Source organism: Mustela putorius, unplaced genomic scaffold, assembly GCF_011764305.1.
Source record: "Mustela putorius furo isolate JIRA1106 unplaced genomic scaffold, ASM1176430v1.1 tig00000695_pilon_pilon_pilon, whole genome shotgun sequence".
NCBI lineage: Eukaryota > Metazoa > Chordata > Mammalia > Carnivora > Mustelidae > Mustela > Mustela putorius.
In genome coordinates, this window is record NW_025421447.1 from 8,247,485 (window position 1) to 8,259,780 (window position 12,296).

The 12,296-nt window shown below is 61.5% G+C and overlaps 1 protein-coding gene across 3 annotated transcripts in view; it reads left to right on the plus strand.

Annotated features, from left to right (window-relative positions):
* The window catches only part of NTN1 (netrin 1), a 173,012-nt gene extending 161,169 nt beyond the window's left edge, over window positions 1–11,843 (plus strand). For all 3 annotated transcript variants that reach the window (XM_045083375.1, XM_045083374.1, XM_045083373.1), the window contains exon 7: window positions 7,904–11,843. In XM_045083375.1, coding sequence (XP_044939310.1) covers window positions 7,904–8,232 — 329 coding nt within the window. In that variant the 3' untranslated portion in view covers window positions 8,233–11,843. The remainder of the gene's footprint in view (window positions 1–7,903) is intronic.
* Window positions 11,844–12,296: the final 453 nt, after the last annotated feature.

The following is a 12,296-nucleotide window of genomic DNA, read 5'->3' on the forward strand; positions in this document are numbered from 1 at the left end:
TGGGATGATGTTTAGAGATGATGGAGCTGACACGGCGGGCATCGTGGCTGGGACCGGCGGGGCTGGCGATGGGCATGGCCGCGTTGGGGAGGGAGGTCCCGGGCGGTCCCCGAGGGGGGTACATGTGGGGGCGCTGCCGCTGGTGGGAGGCCGCCGATGATCGCCGATGATCGCGGAGCTGGCGAGAACTGCTGAGGCTGGAGATCAGATGGGGTCAGGGGAGAGGCTCCTAACTCAGGTCTCTTTTTGTCACACTGGCTCCAGGAACCCGGGGGAGAGGGAGGACAGTCTCGGCAAACCATGGCCTCTCCCCTCGTAACACTCTGTCCCCTTCCTTTTCTTGACCTTGAGTTCAAGAGCTTTCCTGGTCAGGACCATTCCCGTTAAGTGTGGAGAGCTGGACGGGTTCTCCACCATGTCCCAGGGACGACGTGCCTGGGTCTGCAGCCCCCTGAAATCCAGGGGCTTGGGTGTGGGTGCGGGTGTTCCCCCTCCTGAGGCCGTTCCTGGGAGACGCCAGCCCCCACCCCCCCAGTCCCCCATAGCCCCAGGGAGCGGAACACTGAGCAGCCAGCGGCGCGTGGCATGGTGTTTCAGAGGCTCGCTGACCCTTCCCTGGGGGGGTCACCATCCCCCTGGGGAGCCTCCGATTTCCCCAGCCAGATGTGACCTTCCTTCCTCCCCACTCCCAGAGGGCCAGCTCCATATGGAGGCCAGATGTGGGGCTGGGTCCGTGTGAGTCAGGCTGGGGTCGAGGAATGCGGGTGACCACAAGGTTGGACAGGGAGGGCCCAAGGGCCCCCCCGGGACAGCTTGATTGGAACGTGAAGGCTTGGAGGGGGTGGGGGCGGGGATCTGTCCAAGGTGCCTGGAGAGCTCTGCCCCTGGGGCTGGGGGTACCGGCTGTGTCCCACACCTGTGACAGGCAGCACTTGTCCTCTCTGCCCACCGGGAGCCTGTGCCCAGGGTCACAGAGCATCTTGTTCAGCGACGCAGGGCTTGGATGGACCCCTGCGCCACCGTGGTGGGGATCCTGTGGGTCCTTCCTGCCCCAGATCTGCCCCCAGTCTGTGTACACCTGCTGTGTGCAGCCCTGCCTGCAAACCCAAGGGCACCCTCTGGAGCGGGACTGTGGGAGGCATGCCAGGGGACCAGAGACACCCTTCTGAGTGCTCACAGGTGTCTGCTAGATTCCCCTGGGGGAACGTGGCCGGCCAAGGAGCACCCCTAGGACTCTGGGGCTGTGGTCTGGATCCTGCTTTGTTCCTGTTTTCCGGGCCTGGTGCCCTGTCTTCAGGGTTCCTTGGAGAAGTGGTTTCTGTCCTTTGGGTGTGGGTTGCCTTTTAGGAGCTAGAGTCAAGTGGGGCATGCGGAGGGTGCATGAGAGGACCCGTGACTGCTGGACACCCCTACTCCAGGGCTCCGGTTGGGGAAGCGGGCTTGGCTGCCCTTTGAGCTCCTGCAAAGGGGCTGCCTGGAGGCTATGTCCCAAATGGGCCCTGGGCTGCAGGCTGTTTGGGGAGCTCGGACGGGCCACACCCCCACCGTGGAGTGTGCATCAATCTGTAGCCAGAAAAGCACCCGCTGCACCAGGCTTTCTGTGAGTTCTGGAGGCCTCATGTCTGGGCGGTGGCCGGGGGCGGTGGTACTTTGGGGGTGTGATGAGGGGCCTGATCTGAAGCCATATTAGCGGAGGTCAGTCTGCTTGCCTCGCCCTCCTTCAGAGGCCAGGACCCCACTGGTGCACCAGCCTGGGGCGACGCTCCTCCCTGGACCTTCCCAGGGGTGCTGGGAGGCGGGCTTGGTTGTCGGGCACCTCCTGGGGCTGTGTGAGGCCATCCTCCGGGTGACACTCCGGCAGCTCTGGCCAGACCTGTGATGGGGGGCAGGGGACAAGCCAGGCTCTTTCCATCCCTCCTGACGGGGAGGGGGCCCTCTGTCCCTTTGGCTCCTTTGAGGAAGAGACCAGCCCGCTGATGAGGGCGCCCCACTCTCCTACCCGAGCCTTTGGCCAAGTGGGGTGGCCAGTCCCCTGACCCCGTCTCACTCGTGAAGGGGGATGCAGGTGGCCGGGCCAGACTGAGACCATTGCCCAGGGAATGGGGCTCATGTCTTCCCCAGAGTCTGACTCTGATTCCCAGCATCCCCTCCTCCGAGGATCCCTGTGCAGGGAGTTGGTCCCAGGTGTCACCCCTCTCCCCTCCCAGGAATGGAGCCCTGGGGCCTGGCTGGGAAACTGAGGCAGCATTCACGTTGCTCTTGGTTCTGAGAGAGAGGGGGGCAAACCAAGATGTCTTTGCTGAGAGGGGAAAAAGGAGGGACCCTCAGCCGGCCCGCAGGTGGGCGTCCCTGTCTTCTTTGAGGTTTGAGGTGTGACTTTTTGGGGGTGGCAGCTGGGGGACTCCAGAGGACTCCTGTGGGGGGCTATGGCTGGGGGGCTGTGGCCTGCTGTGGCCACAGCTCGCCTCAGCTCACCACCTCACTTTATAGAGGACGGCCGAGATCCCCCGTGGTGGGTACACGGGTCCTGCCTCAATGCCCTGCACCCCGTCTCCACCCGCACACTCGCTGGCCCCCTCCCCCGCCCCGCCCCCGGCAGGTCAGCATCTCCAAGAACAAGACTTGGCTGGGCTCCGGGCTTTCTTACCTTCATGGGGGATGGGGAAACATGTGGTCAGGGCTGCATTTTATGAAAGCAGCTGCAACTCATGACACATTTTCTATACCGGGAGATTTATGGGGCTGCATGGTTTTAATGGTTTCTGCGGGGTTAGTGTCCTCCCCCATTCGTCCTGGCCGCTGTCTCCGAGACAGATGGGTGACAAGCCTTCCCCGGCCGGACCGGCCCAACAGGAAGGTATGGCTGGGCGGGCGGCGGGGCGCCGGGGGAGGCCAGGGGCTGGCCACCAGGCCTGCTTGGGAGGGGCGGCTGCTGGGAAGCCCCTGGGGGCCCACCCTGAGCGGCCCATAAATCCAGGAGACCTCCAGGCGGCAGGAAGCCTCCCCACGGAGGTGTCCCAGGGCTCAAGGCTTGTGGGAAGAGGAAGATGGTTGGCAGCCCCTCTCCCCTCGGGTGGGTGCCAGGGCCCCTCCGCCACGGCCCCTCCCCCAGGGCCCCAGCCCAGCAGGTTGTCCTCAGGCTGAGCCAGCAGATGAATGAGCAACAACTGTATACACTTCTGTTCTTAGAATCTGGCCCAGTCGGGAGCTTTGATGCCAGTAGGGGGTCCCCAAAACCTACCAGCAGGGACATAAGTCAGCTTGGAGCTACTTCCTATCAGTAACTGTCCCCAGAGGTGGCTGTGCCAGGTCCTCTGAGGGCTGAGCTGACAGGCTCCGAGTCTCTTGGATCAGGGCTGGAGCTGGGGACGGAGGCTCGGAATGAATGTCCAGAGCGAGAACAGGGCTATCTGCTGTGGGCCAGCAGGTCCCCCTGTGGAGGAACCCAAGCATGGGACCCGGAGCTTCTGACTTTTTAGGGTGCCTTGGTGACCTGAGGGTCTCCCTGCATTGGGACTCATAGAGGTTGAGGCTCCCTGGAAAGAGGGCGAGGTCTGTTCCTATAGGACATAGAGGGCCTTGCACACTCAGCTGCTGAGAAGAACCCCCCGGTGCCAGCCAGAGGCACCCAGCCTACCCTGGGCCTGCCTTTTGAGTCCACTGCCCAACTCGGGCACAGGCCCTTCTTGCTGACTGGCTTCTGTGGGCCTGGCCCTTGGTCGGCCACTCCCCTGCTCCCAGTCACAGCCAGACCTGCAGCGGAGGGGAGGGATGAGAGGTGCATGGCCCCTGCCAGCCCTGCCACAAGCCAGGATTAGAAGAGAAGTCGCTTGTCACAGCCCTGTGTCGGGGGCTGCTAAGTCCTTCCTGTGAACCCCAGAATTGCTAAGGGGGGCTGCCCCGCCCTGTCTGCAGCCTTGCTGATCAGAGCTGGCTACTGAAGGTGGGGACTCCCAGGCTGGCCTGGCCCCTAGGACGTTGGCCACAGAGGCCAGCTCCTTGCTCCCTAGAGCCCATGAGCCCTCTCCATGCCTTTCCTCGGGCATCTGCCCCCTTCTGCAGACATGCTGCCCCCTGCGGCTTTGCTCAGCGATGTCCACGGGGGTGCTGACCTCACCCATCTTGCCTCGTGAGTTCCAGGTCCCCCCGCCAATGCCTGCTTTTGTCTGTGCGAAGGGCGGGACCCCCAGCCCCGGGCATGCTTGCAGCCCAAGCCCTCAGCGTAAGGGTGGGCATTTGCAGTGTGAACCCCGAGATTTGGCTGCTTACCACGGAGAGCGGGGCTACTTTGTCTCCCCAGCCCAGCCACTGCCTGGCCTCTGCACCAGAGGGGGACCCCCTGGTTCTGTGCTGGGACCCTCTGCCTGTAGGCTGGTCTCCACACGCCTCTTCCTGTCCCAGGTAGTCTCCGTCTGCCTTTCTGAGGGTCACCTCCCTCATTTCTGAAGACGGGACGGGGAATCATTACTGAGCCCCCAGTCTGCCCTCCTAAAGGTCAAGCTAGGACATGGGTGCACAGATGGGGGTGTTGCTGAGGCTCGTTGGCGGGGTGTTGAGTTCTGTGTGGGTGTAGGGGCACACCCGCAGGGACCGTGGTGCTCAGATGGGCAGAGCTGCCTGGGGCCTGGCGTGCCTGTTGGGCGATGCCACGGGCCCCCCAGGGGACCCCAGCCATCCTGGACTCCCGGCGCTGTGGCGGGCGCGCTCACCGAGCGTGCGGAGTGGGTCTGCCTGAGGTCACCGTTTCAATGTGTATTTTGAATATTTTCAGCTGCATGTGCACGGCAGGGACTTGGCCCGCGCACTGTGTGTGCAGCTCATACTTGGTGGGCTGTGTAATGTGCGGACGCGTTGCCAAGGGCAGCGGAACTGTGGATTTTTTCCAGCATAATCACATGAACCCCACTGCCACCCTCCCCTGCGCCCGCCCGTGCCGTCCAGCTCCAAGGCCCAGGAGCTGCCGTCAGCTGCTGGGGTGGAGAGAGAACAGGGACCATTGCTTTGTCTCCGTGGACCGGTGTCCAATGCTTCTGGCCCCTGAATTCTCGCAGACAGCAGGGTGTTCAGGGATGGGGTACCCCTTTGGGCTGCGTCCTCAGTGTTGAGTGGATCCCCTCCAGGCCTACTGGCAGGGCCGGGGGAATTGGGGTGGGGGAGGAGGGCTGCTTTGGATGCCCTGCCTGGTGTTCCAGAACATTCCTTCAGGGGAGGGAAACTCCAGACCCCGGAAAGGGGAGGCGGGGGTCTCCCGTCCTCCTGCTCCGTGAAGAGCCAGAGAGTAAGAAGGGCCAGCCCAGGGCCTGACCAGGTCAGGCGAGCGCGCTCTGGCTGCCTCCCAGCCTGGCTGGCCCACGTCCTCGGGGCTGCCCTCCCGCCCAGCTCGGGGCCAACACCTAAGGTCCCGAGCCCCCAGTTCCAAATGTACAAGTTTGCTCGGGCTGCCAGAACCGAGCACCGCAGGACAGGGGTTGGAACAACAGAAGTTTATTGTCTCGGGTTCCGGACGCCGGGAGTCTGAGATGGAGGTGTCCGCACGCGGCTTCTCCGGAGGGCCCCCTCCTCAGTTCGTGGATGGCTGCTTCTCTCTGTGTCCTCACGGGGACACTAGTCCCCCTCCTGCCTTCCTCTGAACTTCACAACCTCCGTAATGACCCTCTGGACTCGAACACATTCTCAGGTCTGGGGGGTTGGCACTTCTTCCTGGGACATCTGGGGCTGGGAGACACGGCTCAGCCTGTCAGACCACAGGGTGCTCAGTGCCTGGAGTCACAGCCGCGTTCCCCAGTTCCCCAGGGGCCTTCTGCAGCATCTCTGTGGGGCCACCCTTTGCTCACCCCGGCTGGCAGGCATGGGGGTGGGGGATGGGGGAGGGCACCATGGCTGGGCCGGGGGGTCGGGGGTCCCACGCAGGGAAACAGTGGTATCCTGACGGAGCCTCATTCTGCATTCAGCTCAGTCCTGAGGAGAGGAAACTGGGGTTCTCAGGGATGCCGGCTCCCCTGTCGCTTAGCCGAGGGGCACTCAGTTGCCACGGTGACCTCCGTGTGCACAAACACACGGCCCAGCCACTTCTGCACGCTGGAGAGGGCTCCCCACCCCATCTCAGAGTTCACACTGAGTGTTGAGTCCCTTGGTGACAAAAACATGGAAACGGTTGCCATGGCAGCCATTCTTTGGAGCCCTCAGACTGGAGTGCAAAGTTCAGGATGCCCAGGAATGGCTGAAATGAAATATGGGAAAATCTGCCATGTCCCTCACCCCAGAAGGATGAGCTGAAGGGTGGCAGACGTGCCCCTGGGCCCCAGCATCCTGAGCCAAATGTGGGGACAGAAGGGGGAGCAGGAAGGGCCCCAGGGATCTTAAGAGAGGCTGGCCAGCATGGGCGGGTAGGCTGTAAGCGGGCAGGTGAGGACCGCTTGGCATGCCTGGGGACATGTCCTCGAGGCTGTGGGAGCCACTGAGCCGGCCCACGGCTCGGGTCTTTAAGGTGTAATCTGGAGACGAGCTGCTGCTGCTTTTCCAGGAGGACCCTAGTCCACTCATCTACCAGGGCACTCCTGAGCCTGGGCCAGGGGGGAAGGTGCAGGGGGTGGCAGTGGGCTCAGCAAGGGCAGCATGCCCTGTTCCGACGATGGTTCATGACCGGGTTTTCCTTGATCGGTCAGTGCAGCAGAGACCTCTCCCCTTTGCCCCTGGAAAGATTGTGTGCTCCCCCAGCAGTTACCCAACTGGGCTGCACAGGGCTCTGCTAACCCGAGATGCGCTAGCTGCACAGGTCTGCACTCAAGAGTTTTTTGGGAAACCAACCCATACGCATATAACGATTTATAGACTGAAGGCTCTGAAAAGTCCTGCAGTTAAAGAAACCTCTTGACTTTAACTCAATTTCACAAACATTATTGAAGCAAAGTTCCCCATCTTTTTTTTTTTTAAAGGCATTTCTCCCTACTTTAAAAACCTCTCTTACTATCCTGCAGAAATGACATTAACATTTACTAGGGCACTGATTCTCAAAGTGTGTTCCGGGGAGCAGCAGCAGCGCCACCTGGGAACTGGTGACAGGTGGACTCCAGACCTGTTGAATCAGAAATTCTGGGGTGAGGCCCAGCAGTGTCTGTTTACCAAGCCCTTCGGGGCATTCCAATGCAGGCTCCAGTGGTCAAACCCCTGTACCATGGGACGTTTCAGTTGAGAATTAGGAGGCGAATGGCCTGGGGAATTGGAAAGGGTCGGGGGGGGGGGAGGCAGGCAGCCTGGCAGGGATGGGAGGGGCTGCCCTACAAGGACCCTGGACGCCGTAAGGGCCGTAAGGGCGCCATGGCCATCTGGAAGGGCAGGTTCACGGCACTGAGAGCCCATCATGGTTTTCTGGGACTGGGTCAAGGGCAAGGTTGTATGTCTGGAGGTGTCAGGCTTGATGTTCAGTGCTTGGAGCCCTTGTAAACGCTGTGGCAGGAAGGAGGATTGGTGGGGGGTGGGCACTACAGGAGGTTCCCACCTGGCCTGAGGAGTGACAGGCACTGCTCTCACAGAAGGCACCTGTCCTGGGCAGCGACTCTGCCCAGAGTGCTGGGAGGAGGGGTGGTCAGTTCCTCTAAGCGTCTTCTGGCCTTGCTGGACCTAGAGGAGGTTTGTCCCCAAAGGCAAAGATTCAACAGAGGCATGACGTAAGGCTTCCTGTAGCAGCAGGTGGGGTTCCCCAGATCCTTTTCCGTACCACCCAGTGGGGTACCCTGTGCCGTCCCATCCCAGCGGTGTCTTGTCCATCAGACTGGCAGGCCTATCCTCAGCTGTGCAAGCAGGCAGGGCCCACCTGACTGCAGGAAGGGCCGGGGGCGGGGGGGGGGGCAGGCGGCATTCCTTGGCCCCGGGGTCCCACTCTCCTGCCTGTGCTTCCTTGCAGCGGTCCAGATCCACATCCTGAAAGCGGACAAGGCAGGGGACTGGTGGAAGTTCACAGTGAACATCATCTCCGTGTACAAGCAGGGCACGAGCCGCATCCGCCGTGGTGACCAGAGCCTGTGGATCCGCTCACGGGACATCGCCTGCAAGTGTCCCAAAATCAAGCCCCTCAAGAAGTACCTGCTGCTAGGCAACGCGGAGGACTCGCCCGACCAGAGCGGCATCGTGGCGGACAAAAGCAGCCTGGTGATCCAGTGGCGGGACACGTGGGCGAGGCGGCTGCGCAAGTTCCAGCAGCGCGAGAAGAAGGGCAAGTGCAAGAAGGCCTAGCGCGGTGGCCGTGGCGCCAGGCGGGCAGGCAGGGCGGGGCGTGGGGCCAAGCGGGCTTTCCCGGTGGTGGGGGGCGTGGGGAGCGGGCAGGGGCGGGGCTGCAGGGTGGGGCCTTGGGCCGTGGCCCCGCCCCAGCCTCCCCTCCCCCTCCCACTGCGCGCGCCCGGGGTTGGGAGAGATGAGGACGAGACTTAGCTACCTCACGGGCTCCTTCCAGAGCAGCGGCGCGCTCTCCGGGCAGAGCAGGCCTGACCTGGGGTGGGGGTGGGGTGGACGAGGGGCCGGGGTTGGGGGCGCAGAGCTGTGCAGGTGGGGCCACCCCCTCAGCGCCGGCCGGTTCTGGAGAGGGGGACGTGAGAACTGTGAACCCTGGGGTGGGAGGCGCTGAGCGAGACACCCCACTTCCCCCCCCACCCCCCCGACCCTCCTTTGTCTGGGGATCCCCACGCGGACCCCTGGCCGCGACGACTTGGGCCCCCTCAGGCCCTTGGGGGTCCAGAACAGTCCCCAGGTGGCCTGTGGCCTCTGCTGCCACCTGCTGAGTTGGTCCTGGGGGGGGGTGGTTCTTGGGGCAGGGTGGGGATTCCCTTTGGTGGAGCCAGAGGACTGCGATCCCGGGTTGGCGCCTGTCCCCGCTGGGGTGCGCAATGGGTGCTAGCCCATGCCCAGGGCAGTGGGCCCAAGGACACCCCCAAAGAGCCGCAGCCGGGTGGTCACCGCCTCACGCTGGAGCTGCCTGTTGGAGGAGGCCTTGCGAAGGCAAAACCTCCCAAAGAGTTTCCTTTCTGGAAACTTGGAACCAGCCCCTTTATGACATTTTCCAGGGAAGGGGGAAGGGGCCGTGACACTATTTGTGTAATGAAGTCAGCTCCTGGGAAGGGCCTGGGGCATGGAATGCAGGTTTGCACAGGCAGCTGGGCCAGGCTGGGGGAAGGGGTTTGTCCAGGAGGGCCAGGGTTTGTGGGCTCAGCAAGGTCCCAGGGTGCCCGAGCCTCAGCCAGGTAGTGACAGGGATGACCAGGTTCCTGTGGGCCAAGGAAGCCATGACCACTTCCTGTTGCTGCCCTCACTCCCGCATCCCTCGGGAAAGGGACAGAAACTGCTGGACCAAGCGAGCCCGCTGCAGCCACCCCTGCCTGGGGCTCCCCCTCCAGCTGCGCAACACCTCACCTGCTTCTTTCTGGCTACCCCTTCTTTGTGGAGGCCTTCCGTGCCCCATGGTATGGCCAGGCCTCCTTTCCAAAGCTTTCTGGAGATACTGTCCCCAAACAGGCAGCCCCAGACCTTTGGCCCTTTGGCTCTCTGCACACAGGGCCCATCATCGAGGCCTGGGGCCTTTCTGCTGCCCTGCCTCGGAGCTCTCTGCACTGCCCAGGGGCCTCTGGCCCAGTCCTCACACCCGGCACACTGAATTAGAGGCCTGGCTCTGCTCTCAGTCAGGAAATTGGTTTCATTTTCCCTGCCGGAGCTCGGTGGCTTGCAAGGGTCAGACCAAGTATGAAGCTCAGCCCCTCGTGGTCTGGCTTCCCTCCGCCTCCCCTGCTTCGGCTCACAGCTCAGCTGTCTTACTGAGCACCTGCTCTGTGCCAGGCACTTTACCCACGTGACCTTACCTAAGCCTCATGACGACCCCGAGACAGGGATTCTCAGCCCACTTCTGCCAGCGAGGACACTGCTCAAGGTCACAGGCAAGTAAGAGGCAGAGCTGGGTTCAGACTCCAGAGCCGGGCCTTCGGGCCACAATGCCCCTCACTGCACACTGCCCTGTAGCCCACCCACCCCCTCGGTTCGCACGGCTGGGTCGCTGCTGAGACACCGGCCCTGGTGACTGCATCTAGCTTGGGGAAGAGAAATCAGGGTGGGGACGGGGACAGGGTCCCGGGGCTGGGCACAGCATCTTAAGAGGTGGCGGAAAGAGTGGGTGAGGCAGGGCGTAAACTCGCCACAGGTCCAAGAAGGCAGTCCTTGGCTAATCCTGAAACGTCGTAGAAAGGACATTTGGCTGCCTGGGGGTGTTTGGTGAGCTTCCAGAACAGACTGGGAGAGACGCCTAAGGGGGCAGGGAGAGGACAGCACTGTCCTGGGAAGGAGTATCCAGGCCCACGGCTGGGTGCACAGGGACCCCACCAAGCAGCCAGCCCTCCTCGCCCCAGGCCTGGGAGGTTTGTGAGCACCAAGAGCATCTCTGAGGTCTCCCTAACTGCTGGGCCCCCTTCTTGAAAGGGCCGGCTCTCTTTTCTGCTCACACTTGTCTGGCTTCTCCACTCTGCCTAGAAAGGCTGGGCCCTCCTGGGCCTGAGTGTCACCCCACGTCCCCTGAGGGGCTGGCACTGGTGGTCTCCGAGGCCCCCTCGCCTCTCGCTTTAAATTCCACCAGCCTGCCCCTCAGCTCAGCACCCCGAGGGCGCAGGCTCTCCTGTCCCCCCTCCCCTGCCCCGTGGCCAGGCCCCAGAGCAGCCCGTGGTGGGGGATGGGGTGAGGACCCTGGAGGGAGAGTTCAGTCATCCCAGCCTGCCTCGCCCATCTCGAGGACACAGCCCTCCGCTCCTCTGAGTCCAGCCACCAAGTTCAGCAGCGAGGGCCCATCCCGGGGAAAGCGCCCTCTTCCAGCCCGCCCCCTTCCCTGGGAGGAGACGGAAGGAGGAACGGAGGCGTTCCGGTTTGTACAGTTAGGATCGGGTGTAAAACGGAGCTAGCTTTTGATTTTGAAGAGTGTATTAACCAGAGTTGTGATATGTAGGTGTCTGAGAAAAACATACCAGATTAGTTTTTAAAAATGAAAACAGAATGCCCACCTGTCCTTTTTCTCACCTGCTGGGTGGTCTGGAGCCCCCGACAGCAACGTGCCTGCCTGACTGACAAAGAGTAACACTAAAGATTACGGGGTAGAAGAGAGGGAGAAGGTGAGGGGCTGCCCCAGGTGCCCAGAGATGGGAAGGGAGGGACCCCTGTGGTATAAGCCAGGGGGGTTAGGGACCTCTCCAAGGCCCCTCATGTCCCCTCTGCCTCCATAGTAGCATGCAGGGAATGGGTACAGACTTCCTTGGGTGTGGCCCAGAATGGAATGAAACCGAAAAATGTCAGGTCTCAACACGTAAAGGAAGTCCCCTATACCCCCGAGAGAGTGAGACTGGCAAATGGACGAACTAGACTCATGGCTGGGGTCACTGGGCCACGGTTCATGGCGACAGCCACGTCATACCCCAGGGGTATCCAAATGCGTACTCGTGGGGCCTTGTCCCCTGGCCAAAACCAAGCCGGCCCGTTCCCACGTCATCAGACCTCTCTTCCCCCTTCCCAAAGGCACTTCCGTCCCCCCCTGCCCCCAGCTCCCTCCTGCGTTTCTGAGTTCTGTTCACTCAGAATTGTAAATGTTTAGTTGTGACCATGACATATTGTTTGGGTCAGTGTTTCTTTCCAATGCATACTAATATATTATGGTTATTATATATGAATATATTTAATGACATGGAAAAAGTTGTGGATTTTGTTTTTTGTTTTTTTGTTTTTTTTGGTTAGAGTTGTAATGGACCCAGATGGAACTTGTAACGTGGGCCCCACAGGATAGAACTAAGTTCAGATATCATTTAAATAAACTCTTGTACACTGTTCACTGTCTCCTCGTCTTTCCTGGTGGCCTGAGCATGCCATGGGGCAAGGAGAGGGAATCTTCAGGCAGCTCTTGAGGAGTACCATTTCTGGTCTCAGAACTACCCAGGGACCGAGCCCTAACAACCCCAGAGAGACAGGAACGGGGTCACTCCGCTTGCAGAGTTCTAGGGTTTGCTGGCTCTGACTGCGACTTGAGCAAAAGCCTCCCAGATGGGACCGTGTATTTTTCAGTCCCCCAGAAACCGCCGCTGGGATCCATCCCTGCCACTCCCCGGGGCTCTAGGTCAGCAAAAAGAGGTGTCCTCACACACCTTTGAACTTCCCCTCCTGATTCAGACCTGCAGTAGTTTTTGCCTTTCACAGAATCCGTGTCTTCTACTCAGAGCCAAGACTCCAGAGGGAAGACAGTGGGGTTGGGGGAACTCGGTGTGGGTTTCACACCACGGCTGAAG